Source organism: Ruditapes philippinarum, unplaced genomic scaffold (genome assembly GCF_026571515.1).
Source record: "Ruditapes philippinarum isolate M1 unplaced genomic scaffold, ASM2657151v2 ctg3022_1_1_1_1, whole genome shotgun sequence".
Classification (NCBI taxonomy): Eukaryota; Metazoa; Mollusca; class Bivalvia; order Venerida; family Veneridae; genus Ruditapes; species Ruditapes philippinarum.
Genome location: NW_026863095.1, coordinates 35,683 through 55,351, shown reverse-complemented (window position 1 = coordinate 55,351; position 19,669 = coordinate 35,683). Strand labels below are relative to the sequence as shown.

Genomic DNA, 19,669 nt, shown 5'->3' with positions numbered 1-19,669 from the left:
AAGAAGAATTACAATTCCTTTTGGTTGCCATGGAAACCAGATTTCTGCATTGAACAACTTTGGAAGCCCTTCACCCAAGAAACAAGCCTGGCAAGTATGGTTTATCAGACTAGTAGTTTTTACAAAAGAAAAGAATAAATGTGTTTGTTTAATTGGGTTTTACGTTACACCGACATAGTTTAGGTCATATGGCGACGATCCAGCTTTAGTGGTGGACGAACACCTCGGGTGCCCTTCCGTGCATTATTTCAGGCACAAACGGTCACCGAGTAGAACCATCGACGTTCCATAAGCTAGCTGGATAGCTTCCTCACATGAAAAAATCCATAGGCCCTGTCGGGGATTCGAACCCCCAGCGGTGAGGGGCAAAGTAGTTTGAAGTCAAAACCACTCGGTCACGGACGCACCGGAATGAATAAGAACAAACAAGAAGTATATGTGATAATTTGGTATATTATAATTTATTACCATTCATTGTATATACATGAACATTACTTAGTTTTAAGAAAATTCAATGAATATTTTACTGTTGCAGGCAGCAGTTAATCTTTGTTGCCCAATTATCTAACAATTCAGCACATGAATTAGGTAAGTAAAAGGCTTTAATACCTTATATATAATGCCATGCTTTCAACATAATCAAGTTAGACATGTACTATTAAGCGACACTAATGTTCTCAGAATCAGCGAAAGCCACAGAGCTTATATCCAGGGATATTCCAAATTCTGCCTCCCAAGGTCCACGTATTGCATCAACAAATGACTTAACACCTTTCATAGTTTCAAATGAAATGATCCATGTTGAGGGATTTCCAAAAGCTGTTGGTTCAAGAAAACTTAATTTAAGCTCTTTCGGGTTGAATTCATTGAAAGACTAAAAAAGAAAAAAAAAAGGCATCACAAACAATGCTAAACGATCCTTTGGCCTTGATATGGGAAAACAGCAGGTCTTTGAGAAACTGTAAGTAAAGATGTGACATAATTATGTCAAATTCAATTACATAGTTGCACCTTAACAAGAGGGCTCACCTGAATATAGAAACTCTCCATGATAGGAAAAAGTATCACAAAGTTTACATTTGTATCTAAAATAGTTTATGTGTAAAAACAATACTGGTTGCTATTGCTAAGGGAAAACAACATTTCCAAAAGATGTGTACATATAAGAAAAATCAATGACCCCTGGGGAACCAATTTCGACCCCAGGGCTTTATTAGAACAAACTTGGTAAATACAACTAGAAGATGTTTCCTGCTAAATATCTAAGCTCTAGCTCTTTGGCTTTTTTAAAAGAAGAGTTTATATATTTTTACTAAACATGTAAGGAAAATCAATGAAAGACAGGGCAAAGTTGGACCCTTCCCCCCTCCCGCTTTTATTTGGACAAACTTGGTAGACACCCACTAGAAAATGTTTCATGCTTAATATCTAAGTTCTAGCCTTTTGGGTTTTTAAACAGAAGTTTTATTTATTTTTTTCTCTTTACATATAAGGAAAATCAATGACCCCTTGGGGCCGGGCCAATGCTGACGCCAGGGCTTCTGTTTGAAAGAAACTAGGTAGACACTTACTAGAAAATGTTTCATGTTTGATATCTAGCTCTAGCTATTTGTGTTTTTAAAAGAAGATTTTAAAGTTTTTACTATATATATCTAGTAGGAATATCAATGACCCCAGGGCGGGGCCAATTTTGATCCCAAGGCTTTTATTTGAACAGACTTGTTAGATACTCACTAGAAAATGTTTCATACAAAATATCTAAGCTCTAGATTTTCTAAAACAATTTTTTTATAGTTTTTTCTCGCAGTTGCCATGGCAACCAGAGTTTTACATGGAATTGAATTCTTTGAACAAGGTTCAAAGAAACATTCCTGTGAAGTTTGGATGAAACTGGCTTAGTGCTTTATGAGGAGATGTCGTTTAAAGTAAGTTTATGGCCGGCCGGACGCCGGACGAATTGTGATCACAAAAGCTCACCTTGGCACTTTGTGACAGGTGAGCTAAAAAAAGGGTGAAAGTGAAGAAACAAATGGTAACATTTAATCAAAGAATCAGATAATACCGATAACTACCAATACAAAGCTATCAATAACAAGAGGGCACAGTGCTGGATTGCTCACCTGAAAAATAGGTCAAAAGGTCAAAGTGAAGCCCCTTTTCACCACAAAAGCACAATTTGAAAACAAGAGACAGCTTATCTGAACAATTTTTGTACACTATCACAAAGCAAATTCTTTTGTGAAATAATTTCAAAACTGAGTCAGTGGTTTATATGTTGTTTAGATGTTGTTGTATTCTAATTTTAGCTCTGACAGACTGTCACTATATCATATGCGAAAAATAGTGAAAATTGAAACATCATGAAAAATAAAAATACCAGATATACAGTACAAATAAGGAAAATCAATGACCCCCGGGCGGGGCAAATTTTGACTCTAGGGGTTTTATTTCAACAAACATGGTAGACATATACTAGAACAAAGTCCATGTCCAATATCTAAGCTCTACCTCTTTTGGATTTTCACAAGAAGAATTTTTTTAAGTTTTAACTATATACATTTCTGGAAAATCAATGACCCTTAAGGCTGGGCCAATCTGGACCCTAGGGCTTTTATTTGAACACACTTGGTAGACATCCACTAGAAGATGTTTCATGCCAAATATCTAGACTCTAGCTCTTTGGGATTTTCAAAGGAAGATTTTTTTTCAGTTTTTACTATATACATATCTGGAAAATCAATGACCCCTGGGCTGGGCCAATTTTGACCCTAGGGCATTTATTTGAACAAACTTGGAAGACATCCACTAGAAGATGTTTCATGCCAAATATCTAATCTATAGTGCTTTTGGATTGTCACAAGAGGATTTTTAAAGTTTTTACTATATACATGTTACGAAAATCAATGACCTCCTGGGGCGGGTTCAATTTTGACCCCTTGGGGTCTTATTTGAACAAAATTGGTAGAAATCTACTTGAAGATGTTTCATGCCAAATACATTTGCTCTAGCTCTTTCGGTTTTTTACAAGAAGATTGTTTAAGTTTTTACTATATACATATCAGGAAAATCAATGACCCCCTGAAGTGAGGCCAATTTTGACACCAGGGCTATAATCTGAACAGATTTTTGTAAAACTTCATCACATGATGCCACACACAAAATATCTTAGCCCTATGCCTTGCACTTTCAGGAGGGGATTTTTAAAGATTTCATTTCAAAAATTTATTTTTAGCCCTCCTGACCCAGATGTTCAATTAAGCATGACCATTTGAACAATTTTAGGAGAACTTCATGCTAGGAACATCCCAGGAAAATTTCATCACATTTGGCCCAATGGTTTCTGAGGAGAAGTTGTTTGTATAACAAGAGAGCCAAGATGGCCCTAGATCACTCCCCTGACCCATCGACCTCATCCGAGCAATGTCTTAGACAAGCGTTCTGACCAATTTTGATGACGATTGAGTCAAAAATGTGACCTCTAGAGTGTTAACAAGGTTTATCCATATTTGGGCAATGTGACCTAGTTTTTGACCCCAGGTGATCCATATTAGAACTTGATCTAGACATCAATCAAAACAAACTTGTAGACCAATTTCCAGGTTATATCGATAACAACGGAAGCCACTAGAGAGCTTACAAGTTTTTTTTATATTTTTAGCACATGTGACCTTGTTTTTGACCGAAGATGACCCATATTCATACTTGACCTAGCAATCATCAAAACAACCTTCCTCACCAGTTTACAGGATATTTGGATCAAAACTGCAGCCACTAGAGTTAACAAGATTATTTTTCTTTTTAGCTCCTGTGACCTAGTTTTGACCCAAGATGACCCATATTCTAACTTGACCTAAAAATCACCAAAACAATCTTTCTGATCAATTTCCATTTTTAGTTCCTGTGACCTAGTTTTTAACCCCAGGTGACCCATATTCGAACCTGATCTAGTAATCATCAAAACAAAACCTTTCTGACAAATTTCCAGAATATTCGGATCAACACTGCAGCCACTAGAGTGTTAACAAGCTTTTTCTATTTTTAGCTCCTGTGACCTAGTTTTTGCCCTGAGATGACCCATACTCGAACTTGACCTGTATTTCATTGAGACAAACATTCTGACAAAGTTTGATTATGATCAAATCAAAACGGTGACTGCTAGAGAGTTGTTGACGACACACAACGCTGGACATAGTCCCATCACTATACCTCACCTTGTGGTCAGGTGAGCTAAAAAGTTGACGACAGATGCATTGACAAACGGACGTACTGGCACAGACATACTGACAGACGATGGACGCTGGACAAATTGTGATCATAAAAGCTCACCTTTAGCATTTTGTACTCGGGTTAGCTAAACATACCATTGAAAAGTTTTACACTGACAGATCAAATGGAGAACTCTCTCATGAATTCTTTAGCACTGCAATTCAGGTCAATGAATCAAACTTACGTACCCAATTTGGAGTCAATCAAACTTATAGTGACCAAGTTATACTCTGGACAAGCCTATTAAGTAAGAAAATTAACAAAAGGAAATAATTTAAAAATCATAAAATGCAGAGTACAAGTTCCAGATGTTCAAATAAGCAGAAGTATTTGAACAATTTAAGAAGGGATTCTTTCTAGGAACATCACGGGAAAATTTCATTAAATTTGTATCATAGTTTGGGGGCCTTTCTGTTGAAAATGTGTCAGAGTTAAATCTTATACATATACATGCACAGTGCGTTAACAAGAGTGCAGGTATTAGTTACCCGCACTCCAAAGCATGCCCATTGATTGGTTAATTTTGTCTTTGGTTTACATATTGTGATGAAAGAGTAAGGGATAAAGATAGAAATATCATATTCAGATGCTCGTTCATTGGTTTTTTTTCTAGGGTTTCAAATTGTGACTTCAGGGAACGTGTTTTTATTTTTGACTCGGATACAAAAGAGAAAGAAAATCCAAACACTCAGCAATCAGATTTATACTCGGCTACGCCCCCTCGTACAAATCAGATAGCCTCGTGTTTCGACGCTCTTTCTATTACTAAGCCAATTGGTTTCTGGAAGACGTAGTTTGTATAAAAAGTTAACAATGGACACATTGACAGACGATGGACGCCAGACAAATTGTGATCACAAAAGCTAACCTTGAGCACTTTAGACATTTTACCTTAAAGGTCAAGGTCATTTATGAATGAAGGTCAATGTTAGTCTGGTCTACAAAAGGTATTATCCCAAGGGTTGTGGCCAAGTATGAAAACAATACACCATAAATGTAACAAGAGGGTCCAGAGGGTCCTGAATCAATCACCTGAGAAATAAGTCAAAAGGTCAAAGTGGAGCCCCTTTTCACCCCAGAAGAAAAAGTGAAAATTAAAACATCGTGGAAAATACCTGATTTGAACAAGAGCTGTCGGAGGACAGCGACGCTCGACTATTCAAAAAAGTTGTCACAAAGGGTGTTTTATTGAGTATAATATGCTTACTTATATGAAAACATAAAATTGCCAAAAAGGTACAAAGGCTTGTTATTAAGATGTTGTATCGGGTAAATCACTGCTTGATTATAATAAATGCATAAAATTGTCACAAAAAGGCAAACCCTTCAGTAGCTATGGCACGTAAAAACTTAATCACGAAATTTAAAGTCGAAAAAGGGGCATGCCCGGGACAGTCCCGGAAATAAGGTGTCCGTCCCGGAGATGATTTATGTCCCGGTAAAAAAAAATCTAAAATAATCTACTTTGAAGCAAGAAATTTTACATTTATATATAATTTTATTGTCAAGTTTTTATAAACTAGTCTAGAACGCTAATAACGAACGATTATCCCCTAACAGCTTGTAATGGTGACACTAATCCTTTGATTGGTATATCTACGTGCCCCTTCCAACAAACAATTATCGGCAATAATTTTGATCAATTAAAAATTAATTGTTTAGTGTCATACACTGTAATTAACAACTGGCCAGTATAAATTTAATCCGCCTGGAGGCAGTTATTAGTGGTCAAACACCGTGAAAATTACCGCTAAATTTGATTGTCATTACTTAACATAGCTTTATTCTATTCTGTGACTGATTGAATTAACGATGCCTAAATACTTAAAAAGATAGAAAAACTGTTAATAATTATTGACATTCTGTCTTTTATTTATGGTGTCATTAAATTTGCAAGTTGTAAATACTGGTAATATAGGTTGTATGCCACTATATAAATTTTAAAATAATAAGTTAGCTGATCAATGCTCCACCTCCAAATGAAAAGTGTCCCGGAAATGAGTGTAAAAATTATGGCATGTATGCACTAGTGTTAACAAGACTTTTCTATTTTTAAATCCTGTGAGCTAGTTTTTTCATCCAAGATGACCCATGTTCGAACTCATAAGGACAATTACCTAGGAAAGCATCCTGACAAAGTTTTATGATGATTGAGGCAAAAATGGGACCACTAGAGTGTTAACAAACAAATGTGGGCGGACGACGGACATTCAACGATCCTTAAAAGCAAATCAGAGTTATGTGACTTGTGCCAATCATGTTAGATAATCACAGAGAACAAGTGTGTGAAGTTTTAATCCATTCCTTTCAGTAGTTCTAGAGATACAAACTTAAACAAGAATTTCTAAGTCGAAAAAGGGGTATAATTATGCAAGAAAGCAAATCGGAGTTATGGGACATGTGCCAGTCATGTTAGATATTCACAGAGAACAAGTGTGTGAAGTTTCCATCCATTCCCTTCAGTAGTTATGGAGATACCACCTTGACCACAGGGACGCTGTCGCAGACAAATGGGTGACTGCATTAGCTTGAATATTCTGCGAATAATCGAGATTAAATCAATGACCTTTAGGGTGTGGCCAATTTTGACCCCTAGAGGTTTTATTTAAACAAACTTGATAGACATACACTTGAGGATGTTTCATGCAAAATAGTTAAGCTCTAGCTCAACCCTGCAAAATTTCAACCAATTTGGCCAAGTGGTTAAGGAGAAGTTGTTAAAAGAATTTGTTAATGCACACATGCATGGGCGGACAGATGCACAGACAAAGGACCCTTGACAATGGGCAATCACAAAAGCTCATCTTGAGGTCGCTGTCCTTAGGTGAGCTAAAAAGATATGATCATGGTACAAGTCTGCTGACTGCAACGGCATCGGCAATGGAAACACTGACATGACTGTAACAATACCTCTATTTTTTTCAAACTAGATCTACGCAATTCAGATGTGTCGCCTTGTGAACAGTATAGCTGTCACTTAGGCATTTTCTTTTTAAATATAGGTTATTTATAAACACCGCTCTTAAAATGTACATGAAGTACAGAGTACTGGTTCTTGTGCACTGCACTTCATCTCAATGAGATCTATCATCTGATCTATGAAGTTTCAAGTCCATAGCTTTTATAGTTTAGGTGAGATGGCTGTGACAAAAATAAAGTATGAAAATTAACAAAAGGCAATAACTAAAAAATCATCAATTACAGAGTACCGGTTTTTGAACATTTCACTTCATCACAATGAAATCTATCATCCCATGAAGTTTCAAGTACATAGCTTTTATGGTTTTTGAGAAATGGCTTGGAGAAAAATAAAGTATGAAAATGAACATAGGGCAATAACTCAAAAAATAAGAAGTGCAGAGTAACCATTCTTGTGCACTGCAGTTCTTATTAATCTATTATCCTATGTTATTACCCCTCACTGTTTTGATAATGTTAATGTCCCATAGGCCTCTGGGAGTTATTCTTACTGTTAATGCAAGTGTACCACGTAACTAAGAATTTTGTACTGTTACATAGGTAACAGTACTTTTTAACAGTATAAAATCTTGACACATGATCTTTTTTCTAAACAAGAGCTGTCACAGGAGACAGCGAAACTCGACTAATTAAATACTAGACGCAGAAAGGAAGACAAAACTATGAAAGAAAAATCCATTATGATATAAATATATTTCTTCTTATGACAAGAAGTTATAGTTGTTAACGTAAATTCCAAGTTCAAGGGAGAATAATTCTGGAAAGGGTCACACTATGTTATGGACCTTGTCACACAACATGTGTATAATGATAAGTTCAAAGGGAGATTAATCTGGTAATATTGCGTCAAGAGCTATGAACCTTGTCACATAAGATCTGGTTGATGATAAGAAATATGTATATGAATTTGAAGTTTGAGGTAGATACCTTTAAAACTAAAGAAGTTATAGTAAAAAATAACATTTTTCAAGTAAAAAAATATAAGTTAATGGGGAGATAATTCTTGCAATATTGATGCTAGGGTTATGAACCTTATCACATAAGATGTGGTTGATGATAAGGAACATATATTTGAAGTTTGAAGTTGATCCCTTAATAAATGAAAAAGTTATAGTAAAGATCAAAGCACAGAAGGCGCTGAATTTGTTTGGGTCTCAGAATGTCAGAAAGGTGAAGGTTGTGAGATTATAAACCAATTTGTTTTTGTATAGTGCCACCAATGCTTTCCAGTGTTTTAACTGTAGTAAATTGGCTATAAGACTAATTGCAACACTGATAGTCAATTCAATGTTTATTTAACTTAAAAAAAATGAGTTGCCTCAAATGGGATTTGAACTCGAGACCTCTCGATTCATAATCGAGCGTGCAAACCCCTCGGCCACGGTGAAGTTATATGTTATAAGCCTGAAGAAAACCATATTATTCTAAATTAGGGTTTGTAACTTATTATTTCGACGCTTAACACAGATGTAAATAATCATGGAGCTTACTGTAATCATGTTTATCTATAAAGAATGAAACAATATTAGAAATCTTCGACCATTCGGGAACAACTTTGCTTGAAAATTAATGCGCCTGTCATTTGACAATCTTCACGCATTGATTTCCCCTGAATTTTTCGGCGTTAGTGTACATATAAAGGGAAGTAACCGCTTCAAAAAAGTGGACTACTTTAGGCATTTCCAATTAATAGCATTAGGCTCTGAAATTTCGCTACCATTATTTGTTTGGTCTGACGACCCAAACAAATACTTAGTATTTTAAAAGGAAAATTCTAAGTTCAAGGGGAGATAAATCTAAAAATATTGATGATAGAGTTATGAACCTTGTCGCATAAAATGTGGTTGATGATAAGGAACATATATTTTAAGTTTGAAGTTGATACCTTAAGAATGAAAAAGTGATAGTGAAAAATATTTTACTGGACCAAAACTTATTTTACGTGGACTCGGACGCCAGGACGAGTAGGACAGCTCTCCATATACTTTGTATAGTTGAGCTAATAAAATGAAATTAAATGGCCGCCATTTTTTTCTCAATTCATTCTTATTTCCGAAGTTAACCACAACAGGGCATCACAAGAGTAACTATGACACCCATAAAATTTAGTTTTTTTTCGCGTTTAAAATATCTTTTTGTTTAAAAGTCAAAAAGTGTTCATCTGTTTTCAACAGAATTAATTGCAATGTGAATAATTATGTGTCAAACTGGAACATGCAGACGATTAAAGCATGCAACAAAGGATTATTTAAAAATTTAAAGTGAAATGTTACAGATATGGTGGACAGACATAGGATATCATCGTTATTTTGTAAATGCACTTTGTCAAAAACCATGCCAAGAGAGTTTTCTGGATACAGAAGTATCAGATTTCACAGATCTTAACCGTATCAATGGGTTAGTGTTTTGTTTTCTAAATAAAACTCAGCTTATTGCATGTTTATGACTGGTAAGGAATCATCACTAGCTTAAAGAATAAAAAAAACTTCTCAAGTAGGCCTAAAGTACACTTAAAACACACTTTATTTAATGTTACTCTTGTTTTATTTTTGTTACAGTTAGATTTAGTTGACAATTTCAGATCATCAAAGTATTTGTTTGGGGTAATTAAATAAATAACACATGGGTTTGTGAGTAACAGTAAAAATATCATTCCTCGTAAAAATACTGTTAATAGTATTTTCCTCGGGATGATATTTTTACTGTTACCCACAAAACCATGTGTTATTTATATAATGTTTCAAGTCCATAGATTTTATAATTAAGGAGAAATATGCCCGGACAAAAATAAAGTATGAAAATTAACAAAGGGCAATAACTAAAACAAGAGGGCCATGATGGCCCTGAGGTCGCTCACCTGTATAAAGGCACCCGGAGCGGGGCCAGTTTAAACCCCAGGGCTTTTATTTGAACAAACTTGGAAGAAACCCATTAGAAGATGTTTCACAATGTTAAGTTTTTACTACACACATATAATGAAAAACAATGATCTACTCCCCACCCCCGGCCAATTTTAATTCAGGGACTTTTATTTGAACAAACTTGGTAGACACCAATAAGAAGATGTTTCATGCTAAACATCTAAGCTGTAGGTCATTTTTTAAAAAGAAGATTTTTTAAGTTTGTACTATACACATATAGTTAAAAACAATGACACCCCTGGGGCGGGGCCAGTTTTGACCCCAGGTCTTTTATTTGAACAAACTTTGTAGACACTTACTAGAAGATGTTTCATGCTTAATATCTAAAAGATGTTTTTTAAAGAAGATTTTTAAGTTTTTGCTATGGGCGGCCAGTTTGACCCAGGCATTTTTTGAACAACTTTGTAGACACTCACTAGAAGATGTTTCTTAATATCTAAACTCTAGCTATTTGGGTTTTTTTCAAAGAAGATTTTTAAGTTTTTGCTATACACATATAAGGAAAATCAATGACCCCCGGGGCGGGGCCAATTTTGACCCTAGGGCTTTTATTTGAACAAATTTGGTAGACACCCATTAGAACATGTTTCATGCTAAATATCTTAGCTCTAGCTCTTTGAGTTCTTTAAAAGAAGATTTCTTAAGTTTTTACTATATGCATATAGGGAAAATCAATGACCCCCTGGGGCGGGGCCAATTCTGACCCTAGGGCTTTTATTTGAACAAACTTGGTAGACACTCATTAGAAAATGTTTCATGCTAAATATCTTAGCTCTAGCTCTTTGGGTTCTTTAAAAGAAGATTCTTTTTAGTTTTTACTATATGCATATAAGGAAAATCAATGACCCCCTGGGGCGGGGCCAATTTTGACCCTAGGGCTTTTATTTGAACAAGCTTGGTAGACACTCATTAGAAAATGTTTCATGCTAAATATCTCAGCTCTAGCTCTGTGGGTTCTTTAAAAGAAGATTTTTTAAGTTTTTACTATATGCATATAGGGAAAATCAAAGACCCCCTTAGGCGGGGCCAATTTTGACCCCCTGGGCTTTGATTAGAACAAACTTGGTAGACACTCACTAGAAGATGTTTCATGCTTAATATCTAAACTCTAGCTATTTGGTTTTTTGATAAAAGATTTTTAAGTTTTTGCTATACACATATAAGGAAAATCAATGACCCCCCTGGGGCGGGGCCAATTTTGACCCCAGGGCTTTTATTTGAACAAACTTTGTAGACACTCACTAGAAGATGTTTCATGCTTAATATCTAAACTCCAGCTATTTGTTTTTTTTCAAAGAAGAGTTTTTAAGTTTTTGCTATACACATATAAGGAAAATCAATGACCCCCTGGGGCGGGGCCAATTTTGACCCCAGGGCTTTTATTTGAACAAACTTGGTAGACACCCATTAGAACATGTTTCATGCTAAATATCTTAGCTCTAGCTCTTTAAAAGAGTTCTTTAAAATATAGGGAAAATCAAGATTTTTTTTAAACAATTTTGTAGACACTCACTAAGATGCATATAGGGAAAATCAACACATATAGACCCCCTGGGCGGGGCCAATTTTGACCCCAGGCTTTTATTTGAACAAACTTTTGTAGACACTTAACACCTAGAAGATGTTTCATGCTTAATATCTAAACTCTAGCTATTTGGGTTTTTTCTAAAGAAAATTTTGCATAAGAAGATTTTGGAGTTTTTGCTATATGCATATATGGAAAATCAATGACCCCCGGGGCGGGGCCAATTTTGACCCTAGGACTTTTATTTGAACAAACTTGGTAGACACCCATTAGAACATGTTTCATGCTAAATATCTTAGGTCTAGCTCTTTGGGTTCTTTAAAAGAAGATTTTTTAAGTTTTTACTTTATGCATATAGGGAAAATCAAAGACCCCCTGGGGCGGGGCCAATTTTGACCCCAGGGCTTTTATTTGAACAAACTTGGTAGACACTCACTAGAAGATATTTCATGCTTAATATCTAAACTCTAGCTATTTGGGTTTTTTCAAAGAAGATTTTTAAGTTTTTGCTATATACATATAAGGAAAATCAATGACCCCCGGGGCGGGGCCAATTTTGACCCCAGGGCTTTTATTTGAACAAACTTTGTAGACAATCACCAGAAAATGTTTCATGCTTAATATCTAAACTCTAGCTATTTGGGTTTTTTCAAAGAAGAGTTTTTAAGTTTTTGCTATACACATATAAGGAAAATCAATGACCCCCTGGGGCGGGGCCAATTTTGACCCCAGGGCTTTTATTTGAACAAACTTGGTAGACACCCATTAGAACATGTTTAATGCTAAATATCTTAGCTCTAGCTCTTTGAGTTCTTTAAAAGAAGATTTTTTTTAGTTTTTACTATATGCATATAAGGAAAATCAATGACCCCCTGGGGCGGGGCCAATTTTGACCCTAGGGCTTTTATTTGAACAAACTTGGTAGACACCCATTAGAACATGTTTCATGCTAAATATCTTAGCTCTAGCTCTTTGAGTTCTTTAAAAGAAGATTTTTTTTAGTTTTTACTATATGCATATAAGGAAAATCAATGACCCCCTGGGGCGGGGCCAATTTTGACCCTAGGGCTTTTATTTGAACAAACTTGGTAGACACTCATTAGAAAATGTTTCATGCTAAATATCTTAGCTCTAGCTCTGTGGGTTCTTTAAAAGAAGATTTTTTAAGTTTTTACTATATGCATTTAGGGAAAATCAAAGACCCCCCTGGGGCGGGGCCAATTTTGACCCCCCTGGGCTTTGATTTGAATAAACTTGGTAGACACTCATTAGGACATGTTTCATGCCAAATATCTAAGCTCTAGCTCTTAGGGTTTTTTAAAAGAAGATTTTTTAAGTTTTTCCTATTGGTTGCCATGGCAACCAGAGTTTTTAATGGAATTTAAATTTTTGAACAACTTTGAAAGGGGTCCACCTAAGGATCATTTCTGTAAAGTTTGGTTGCAATTGGCCATGTGGTTTAGGAGGAGATGTTGTTTGAAAAGTTTGACGCCATTTTTTGAAGGATGCACGACGCACACCGCACGACGGACGCAGAGTGATGACAAAAGCTCACCCTTGAGCACTTTGTACTAAAAATAAGTACAGAGTACCCGTTCTTGAGCACTGCGATTCTTCTTAATGAGATCCATCACCCAACAAAGTTTCAAGTACATAGCTTTTATATTTTAGGAGAATTGCCCGGACAAAAATAAAGTTTGAAAATTAACAAAGGGCAATAACTAAACAAGAGGGCCATGATGGCCCTATATCGCTCACCTTAAGTAAGAGCTCTTAAAAGTATTTTTCTTTTAAAAACAAGCACCAGGTTTATAAAATTCTTTAATGTCATTTAAAGGTTTAGTGTCAAATGTTGCCAAAAGCAACAGGAAATACCTCTATTTTTTTTTAAAGTAATGGTTAAAACAAAAACACAAAAAAACACTTCCCTGCAGCGCTTTTACATCATGAAAATTTTAATAATGCAGACAAAGTACAAATTTGGATAATGCATGTACTTCAATAAAAATGGGTCAAAGACAAAATAATTGGATTGCATTTACATACCAAATATCATGAGGCTGTATCATGTTACAAATTTCCTACCATTGACCATAAATGGCGAACATTCAACTAAGTCAGTAAACAGGAAGTGAATGAACGATAGACCTGAACTCGGGACCACATGTTAATGCTGTCATAATACCAAATATCAAAAGGCTGTGACATTTAGTTGCTAAGAAAACTGTTACGAAAATTTCCTTCCATTTACAATTCATGTCGAAAATTTAACTAAGTCAGCAAACAGGAAGTGGATGAGCCACATACCTGAAATCCAATTCCATGGTATGTGACCACATGTTAATGTATACCAAATATCAAGAGGCTGTGATAAGAAGTTGCTGAGAAAACTGTACGAAAATTCCTACCATTGACCATTATTATGAATTTAACTAAGTCGGTAAACAGGAAGTGGATAAGCGACAGACCTGAAATTGAATCCCATGGTATGGGACCATGTGTTTATACTGTATACCAAATATCATAAGGCTGTAGTAAGTAGTTGCTGAGGAAACTGTTACGACAAATGGCCCTGCCCGGAATCAAGTCTCAATACATGATGGTAAACAGTATTTTTTTCATCTTTGAAAACCAGTTTTTTAGTTGTAACAGTTATCCCATTCGTGTTTAAATATTAATATATTTTTTGATAGATTGTTAACTCGAAGCGTATCATGTTGGTGGCAAGATCTAACCCCCAAGCATCTGTGGTTTATCATATTAGAACACTCCTTCTACAAAAACTTCTTTCTGTTCACATGAGTGGCTCTAAACACAGGTTAAATTGTGAAATTAAATCTTGTAAAATGTTATAAAAACAAACAAACAAAGGGCTCTCAGTAGGGTCAGACTTTCACGAGTCAGACTCTTTTCATGAGTCAAATCAGTTTTTTCTTGTGTTATTTGTATACATGAATCATTTTCATGTTTCAAAAATTACTATTGAGGAAGTCATTTTGAGTAGATTTTCAAGTTTAAATTGATAATATAATTATGCCTTACAATATTCCTTCTATAATATACAAGCCCCCCCCCCCCAAAAAAAAAAACAACAAAAAAAAACACACTTTTTATTCAGTGTGATTTAAACATATGTAGGATATGATAGGTAATCAGGAGTGGATTGAAGGTAATGATTAATGCATAAGTGAAAATTCCCAGGCAAATTGACTCTTGTGCAAATTTTATCAAGTGTCAAATATGTGTGCATTTCCCGATTTTCAGGAGTCAAAACCCATATAACTATGTCAAACGAGAGCCCTGATTAACATCTACCAACAAATACATTGAAGCAATTTTCAAAATCCCTGATTGTTGCTACTGGTTTTGCCATTCAAAACAATTTAATCATAGCAAATTCAATAATTTAATTGCTCAACATTTTTTCCTCCCACAAACAACGCAACAGTTATGTAAAACCACATATGTATCAAAATGCATGCATAAAAATCATAGGTAACAGCAACTTAAATTCTTGAACAGCTTGAGTACGAAGCACATGGAGTACGAACATCTATTTTGTCTTGTATAAAATATTTGTTATCGTGGGCTGTATTTTCAAACTGCATGCAAGCAATCAATTAGAGCAACCATTTTCTACATTCAAACACTAATAACAATGACTGCAGACATTTAAACTTTGCAATATTAATGTTGCAAAACATGCTTACTTTCCCTTTCGTTTTCATTTGCAAATCATTTTTCCGGCAAACCGGAAGGATGTAAAAGTAATATCCGTAAATTAAACTTTTATCTTAATCAGCTAATTTTTATGAAAAAAATATACAACATCTTTTGTTCTATTTCGTTTCTTTGTGAAATAATTAGACAATAAAATGTGCAACTCATTGTCAAGAACCGAAATATTTTACATTGTATTTCGGAAACGAAACATACTATATACGAATGATGTTATGAACTTAATGGAAGAATCCATTATTGATTAGGGAAATCAACTTCACTGTAGCTCTCAATTTGTGCTATTCTGATTGACTCTGTTTTGAATTAACATTCAAATTCAACAACCTTTTCATCTTTCTAAAGCTTTAATAGAAAAAATCTTTATAACAATGTCAGTTGAAACAAAAATACAATATACAATATCTCAATTTATCCCTACAAAGAAAGTCTATGTATCCCTGCAATAAAAAAACCCTTTCACCACCAAAACAGAGACCAATTTTCAACTCTGGACCATAATTTGAATATGCTTTGTAGAAACCAACAAGCCAATGCCTTTTGAGAAATATCTAAGCTCTAGCCCTTTCAATTTTAAAGTATAAGAATTTTTAAGTTTTTTCTTTTAGTTGCCATTAGCATGGAATGGAATTCTTTGAACAATCTTGATAGAGCTTCATACAAAGAGTATTCGCCAAGTTTCATTAATATTGGCCAAGTGGTATCATAGAAGATGTCATTTGAATAAAATGTGGACGGACGACGGACGCAAATGATAGGCCATCTTAAAAGCTCACCTGCACTATGTGCAAGGTGAGCTAAAAAACAAGACGTGCAAAGTAACGATTCTTGTGCACTGCACTTTGGGTCATTGAAAGGAGCAGGCACACCAAGATTGCAGTCAATCTGACATATAGTTACTGAGTTATGCTCCGGACAAGACTAAGGGGACGCCACTGCCGCCGACAAAAGTAACCCCTATATGTCGCCTATTTCAAGTCGACACAAAAAAGAAAAGAAAAATAAAGTCGACCTAAAAATATTTTTTCAGCACCCTTGACCTTCAGCCACTGACCTCTTACTAAATATCAAGGAAAACAAGCAATTATCATAGTATTGCAAGCAATCCATAAGTCCCCTACCAGTTAGAACCCCAGCAACATTCTGATGGGCCATTGGCCATTCAATTTTACCAGTGAATGAATGACATGAATGAACTTAAATCTTTTGAGTTCTAAGTTTGTCTATATCACAGTAATGTGTTAAGTTTCCCTGCCTAGTAAGGAAATTATATTTTTACAGGTCCAATTTTCTCAGGATGAATAAGAATAACTAATGTTTCAACTTTTCTCTATTTTAAGTAAATTTGTTGGAAAAAATCTTTAAAAGTGATCTCAGGAAACAGTTTTTATGAACAGACAGACAGACATACATACAGACAGACTGAAGGAGACTCTAAAGTTATTTTTTCAAACATCCCTGTTACCAAAATATAACATAATTATTTAATTTTACCCATGAAATATGGTGCTATATCAGTCAAATATATTTCATATTTTTTAAAAATAAATATGAAATATAAATATGAAAGTGGGCGGAGTCAAAACTCATATTTATTTTAAGGGACTTCTTTCGCCGTTTTGTTTGAAAAATCTGATAAATACAAAACAACTTTTTCTTGAATATTGTTTTGAAAGCTATCTAGCATGATAGAAAACGGTCTAACTAAGAAAATTAATCCGAACACCAATATCTTTAATTCAGTAATTAACGCTGTACAGACGTTTAAAGAGTTGTTTACATGACGTCACAATGTAGCGCCAAACAGCGCGTGCTTACGCATAAATTACTGCGCGCTGTACAATTGCAGTTGGTAGCAAGCAAGGGAATTCGTTACCATTTTGTTTGATGATGAAATTAAATAAAAAGGTTATTTTTTCGTTTTTTGTGAAATATGGTATATATTTTCACTCAACATGATAAAATGCCACATATTTTCACTCGCCGTTCTGGCTCGTGAAAATATGTGGCATTTTATCATGTTTCGTGAAAATATATTCCATATTTCACGCAAACGAAAAAATATCCTCTTATTATTATTTTAATGCAAAATTCTTAAAGAGAAGATAACTCTTGAAATAAAGATGCTAAATTTATGAACATTGTCATATATGATGTGAGTTTTACTTTAAGTTTAAAGATACCATTTATAGTCACAAAGAAGATAAGTAAAAAAATAACAATTTTCAAATATAGCATTAACTATAATGTATAGTAAGTAACAAAGATGAAAATTAAAAAAGAAATATAAGGTAGGTGTTGATAATAAATGTTTATTTTGAATTTGAAGAAAATCCATGAAGAAAAAAGTAGAAAGTTAAAGAATGAAAAAGAAAAATTCAAAGTTTAAGGAGGAGATAATTCTGGAAAATTGAATTCTAGATTGATAAACATTGTCATATTATGATGTGGGATTTTAAAGTAAATCCTATAAGGAATGAAGAAGTTGGAGTACAAAATACCAATTTCTCGAAAAAAAATCTAAGTTCAAGGGGGACATAATTCTGGAAATAGTCTTGCTAGAGTATTTAACCTTCTCAAAAATGTTCAGTGATAATAAGAAACATATATATGAAGTTTGAAGTAGATACATTAAGAAATAAAGAAGTTATTTAAAAAAGAAAACATTTTTTTTCATACAAATTCTAAGTTCAAAGGAGGTAATTCTGATATTTTTTGTGCTAGAGTTGTAAACTTTGTCACATATGATGTGATTGATGACCAGAAACTTATATTTAAAGTTTGAAGTAAACACCTTAAGAAATGAAGAACTTATAGTGAAAAAGCTTAAAAATTTAAATCAGAAATCTTGAAATTCAGTCTATTTGTTGCCATAGCAACCAGAATTTTCAACACAGGAAGAACAGAAAAAGATGGCATAATCTCTAGACTGCCATCTACCCATATTTCAAGTTTCATAAAAATATTGTCAGTACTTTTTGAGTTATCACTGGATCCAGTTTATGTGTTAAATTTGCCATATTTTCAGACTATTTGTTGTCATAGCAACCAGAATTTTCAACATAGAAAGAAAAGAAAAACATGTGCATAATCTCCATACTGCCATCTATCCATATATCAAGTTTCATAAAAATATTTTCAGTACTTTTTGCGTTATCGCGGGATCCAGTTTTGTGGACGGACGGACTGACAGACAGACGGACGGAGGGTAAACCTAAAGTTCCCTCCGGTTAAACCGGTAGGGGACTAACAAAACATGCAAATTGCAAGATATCTTCCTATCAAATATGAAAAACATCTGTCCAAAAATAAAGGCTGTATGGGCAAAAGGGTTAAAATCAATTTTTAACAATTGTGACCTTGATCCAACTGACCCAAACTCCAGCCAACGGATGCAAGTTATCATCCTTTCAAACATGAAAACATCAGTGTACAAGAGGGCCATGATGGCCCTGAAGTCGCTCACCTGAATATAGAAACTCTCAATGACAAGGAACTAGTAATATTGTAAACTATAAAGAAAGCAGGTGTAAAATCTAAATCTTAATCTGATATCACGAAGTTCATAGTTGTATCTGAAATATTACATGTGTAAAAACATTTTTATTGATTCCTCTTGCTCTAAAAGATATGTACATATAAGGAAAATCAATGACCCCCTGGGGCGGGGCCAATTTTGACCCCAGGGCTTTTATTTGCTCAAACTTGGTAGACACCCATCAGAAGATTTTTCATGCTTAATATCTAACCTCTTTGGGATTTTTAATAAAATAATATTTTTAAAGTTTTTACTACATACAATGTACATATAAGGAAAATCAATAACACCCATGGGAGGGGCCAATTTTGACCCAAGGGCTTTTATTAGAGCAAACTTGGTTGAAACCCATAAGAAGATGTTTCATGCTTAAGATCTAAGTTCTAGCCCTTTGGATTTTTAAAAGAAGATTATTTTATTAGTTTTTACTATGTACATATAAGGAAAATCAATGACCCCCAAGGTAGGGGTCAATTTTGACCCCAGGGCTTTTATTTGAACAAACTTGGTAGACACCCATTAGAAGATGTTTCATGGTAAATATCTAAGCTCTAGCTCCTTCGATTTTTTTAAAGAAGATTTTTTTTGTATTACTATATTCATATAGGGAAAATTAATGACCTGATGTGGCCGGGCCAACTTTGACCCCAGGGCTTTTATTTAAACAAACTTGGTGGACACACATTAGAAGATTTTTTCATG

At 34.6% G+C, this 19,669-nt stretch overlaps 1 protein-coding gene across 1 annotated transcript in view; it reads right to left on the bottom strand.

The window, feature by feature from the left end:
- Positions 1-435: 435 nt before the first annotated feature.
- The window catches only part of LOC132721128 (serine/threonine-protein kinase 11-interacting protein-like), a gene marked incomplete at its 5' end in the record, with an annotated part of 51,799 nt that continues 32,565 nt past the window's right edge, over positions 436-19,669 (bottom strand). The window contains 1 exon segment of the mRNA XM_060705382.1: positions 436-874. Coding sequence (XP_060561365.1) covers positions 659-874 — 216 coding nt within the window. The 3' untranslated portion in view covers positions 436-658.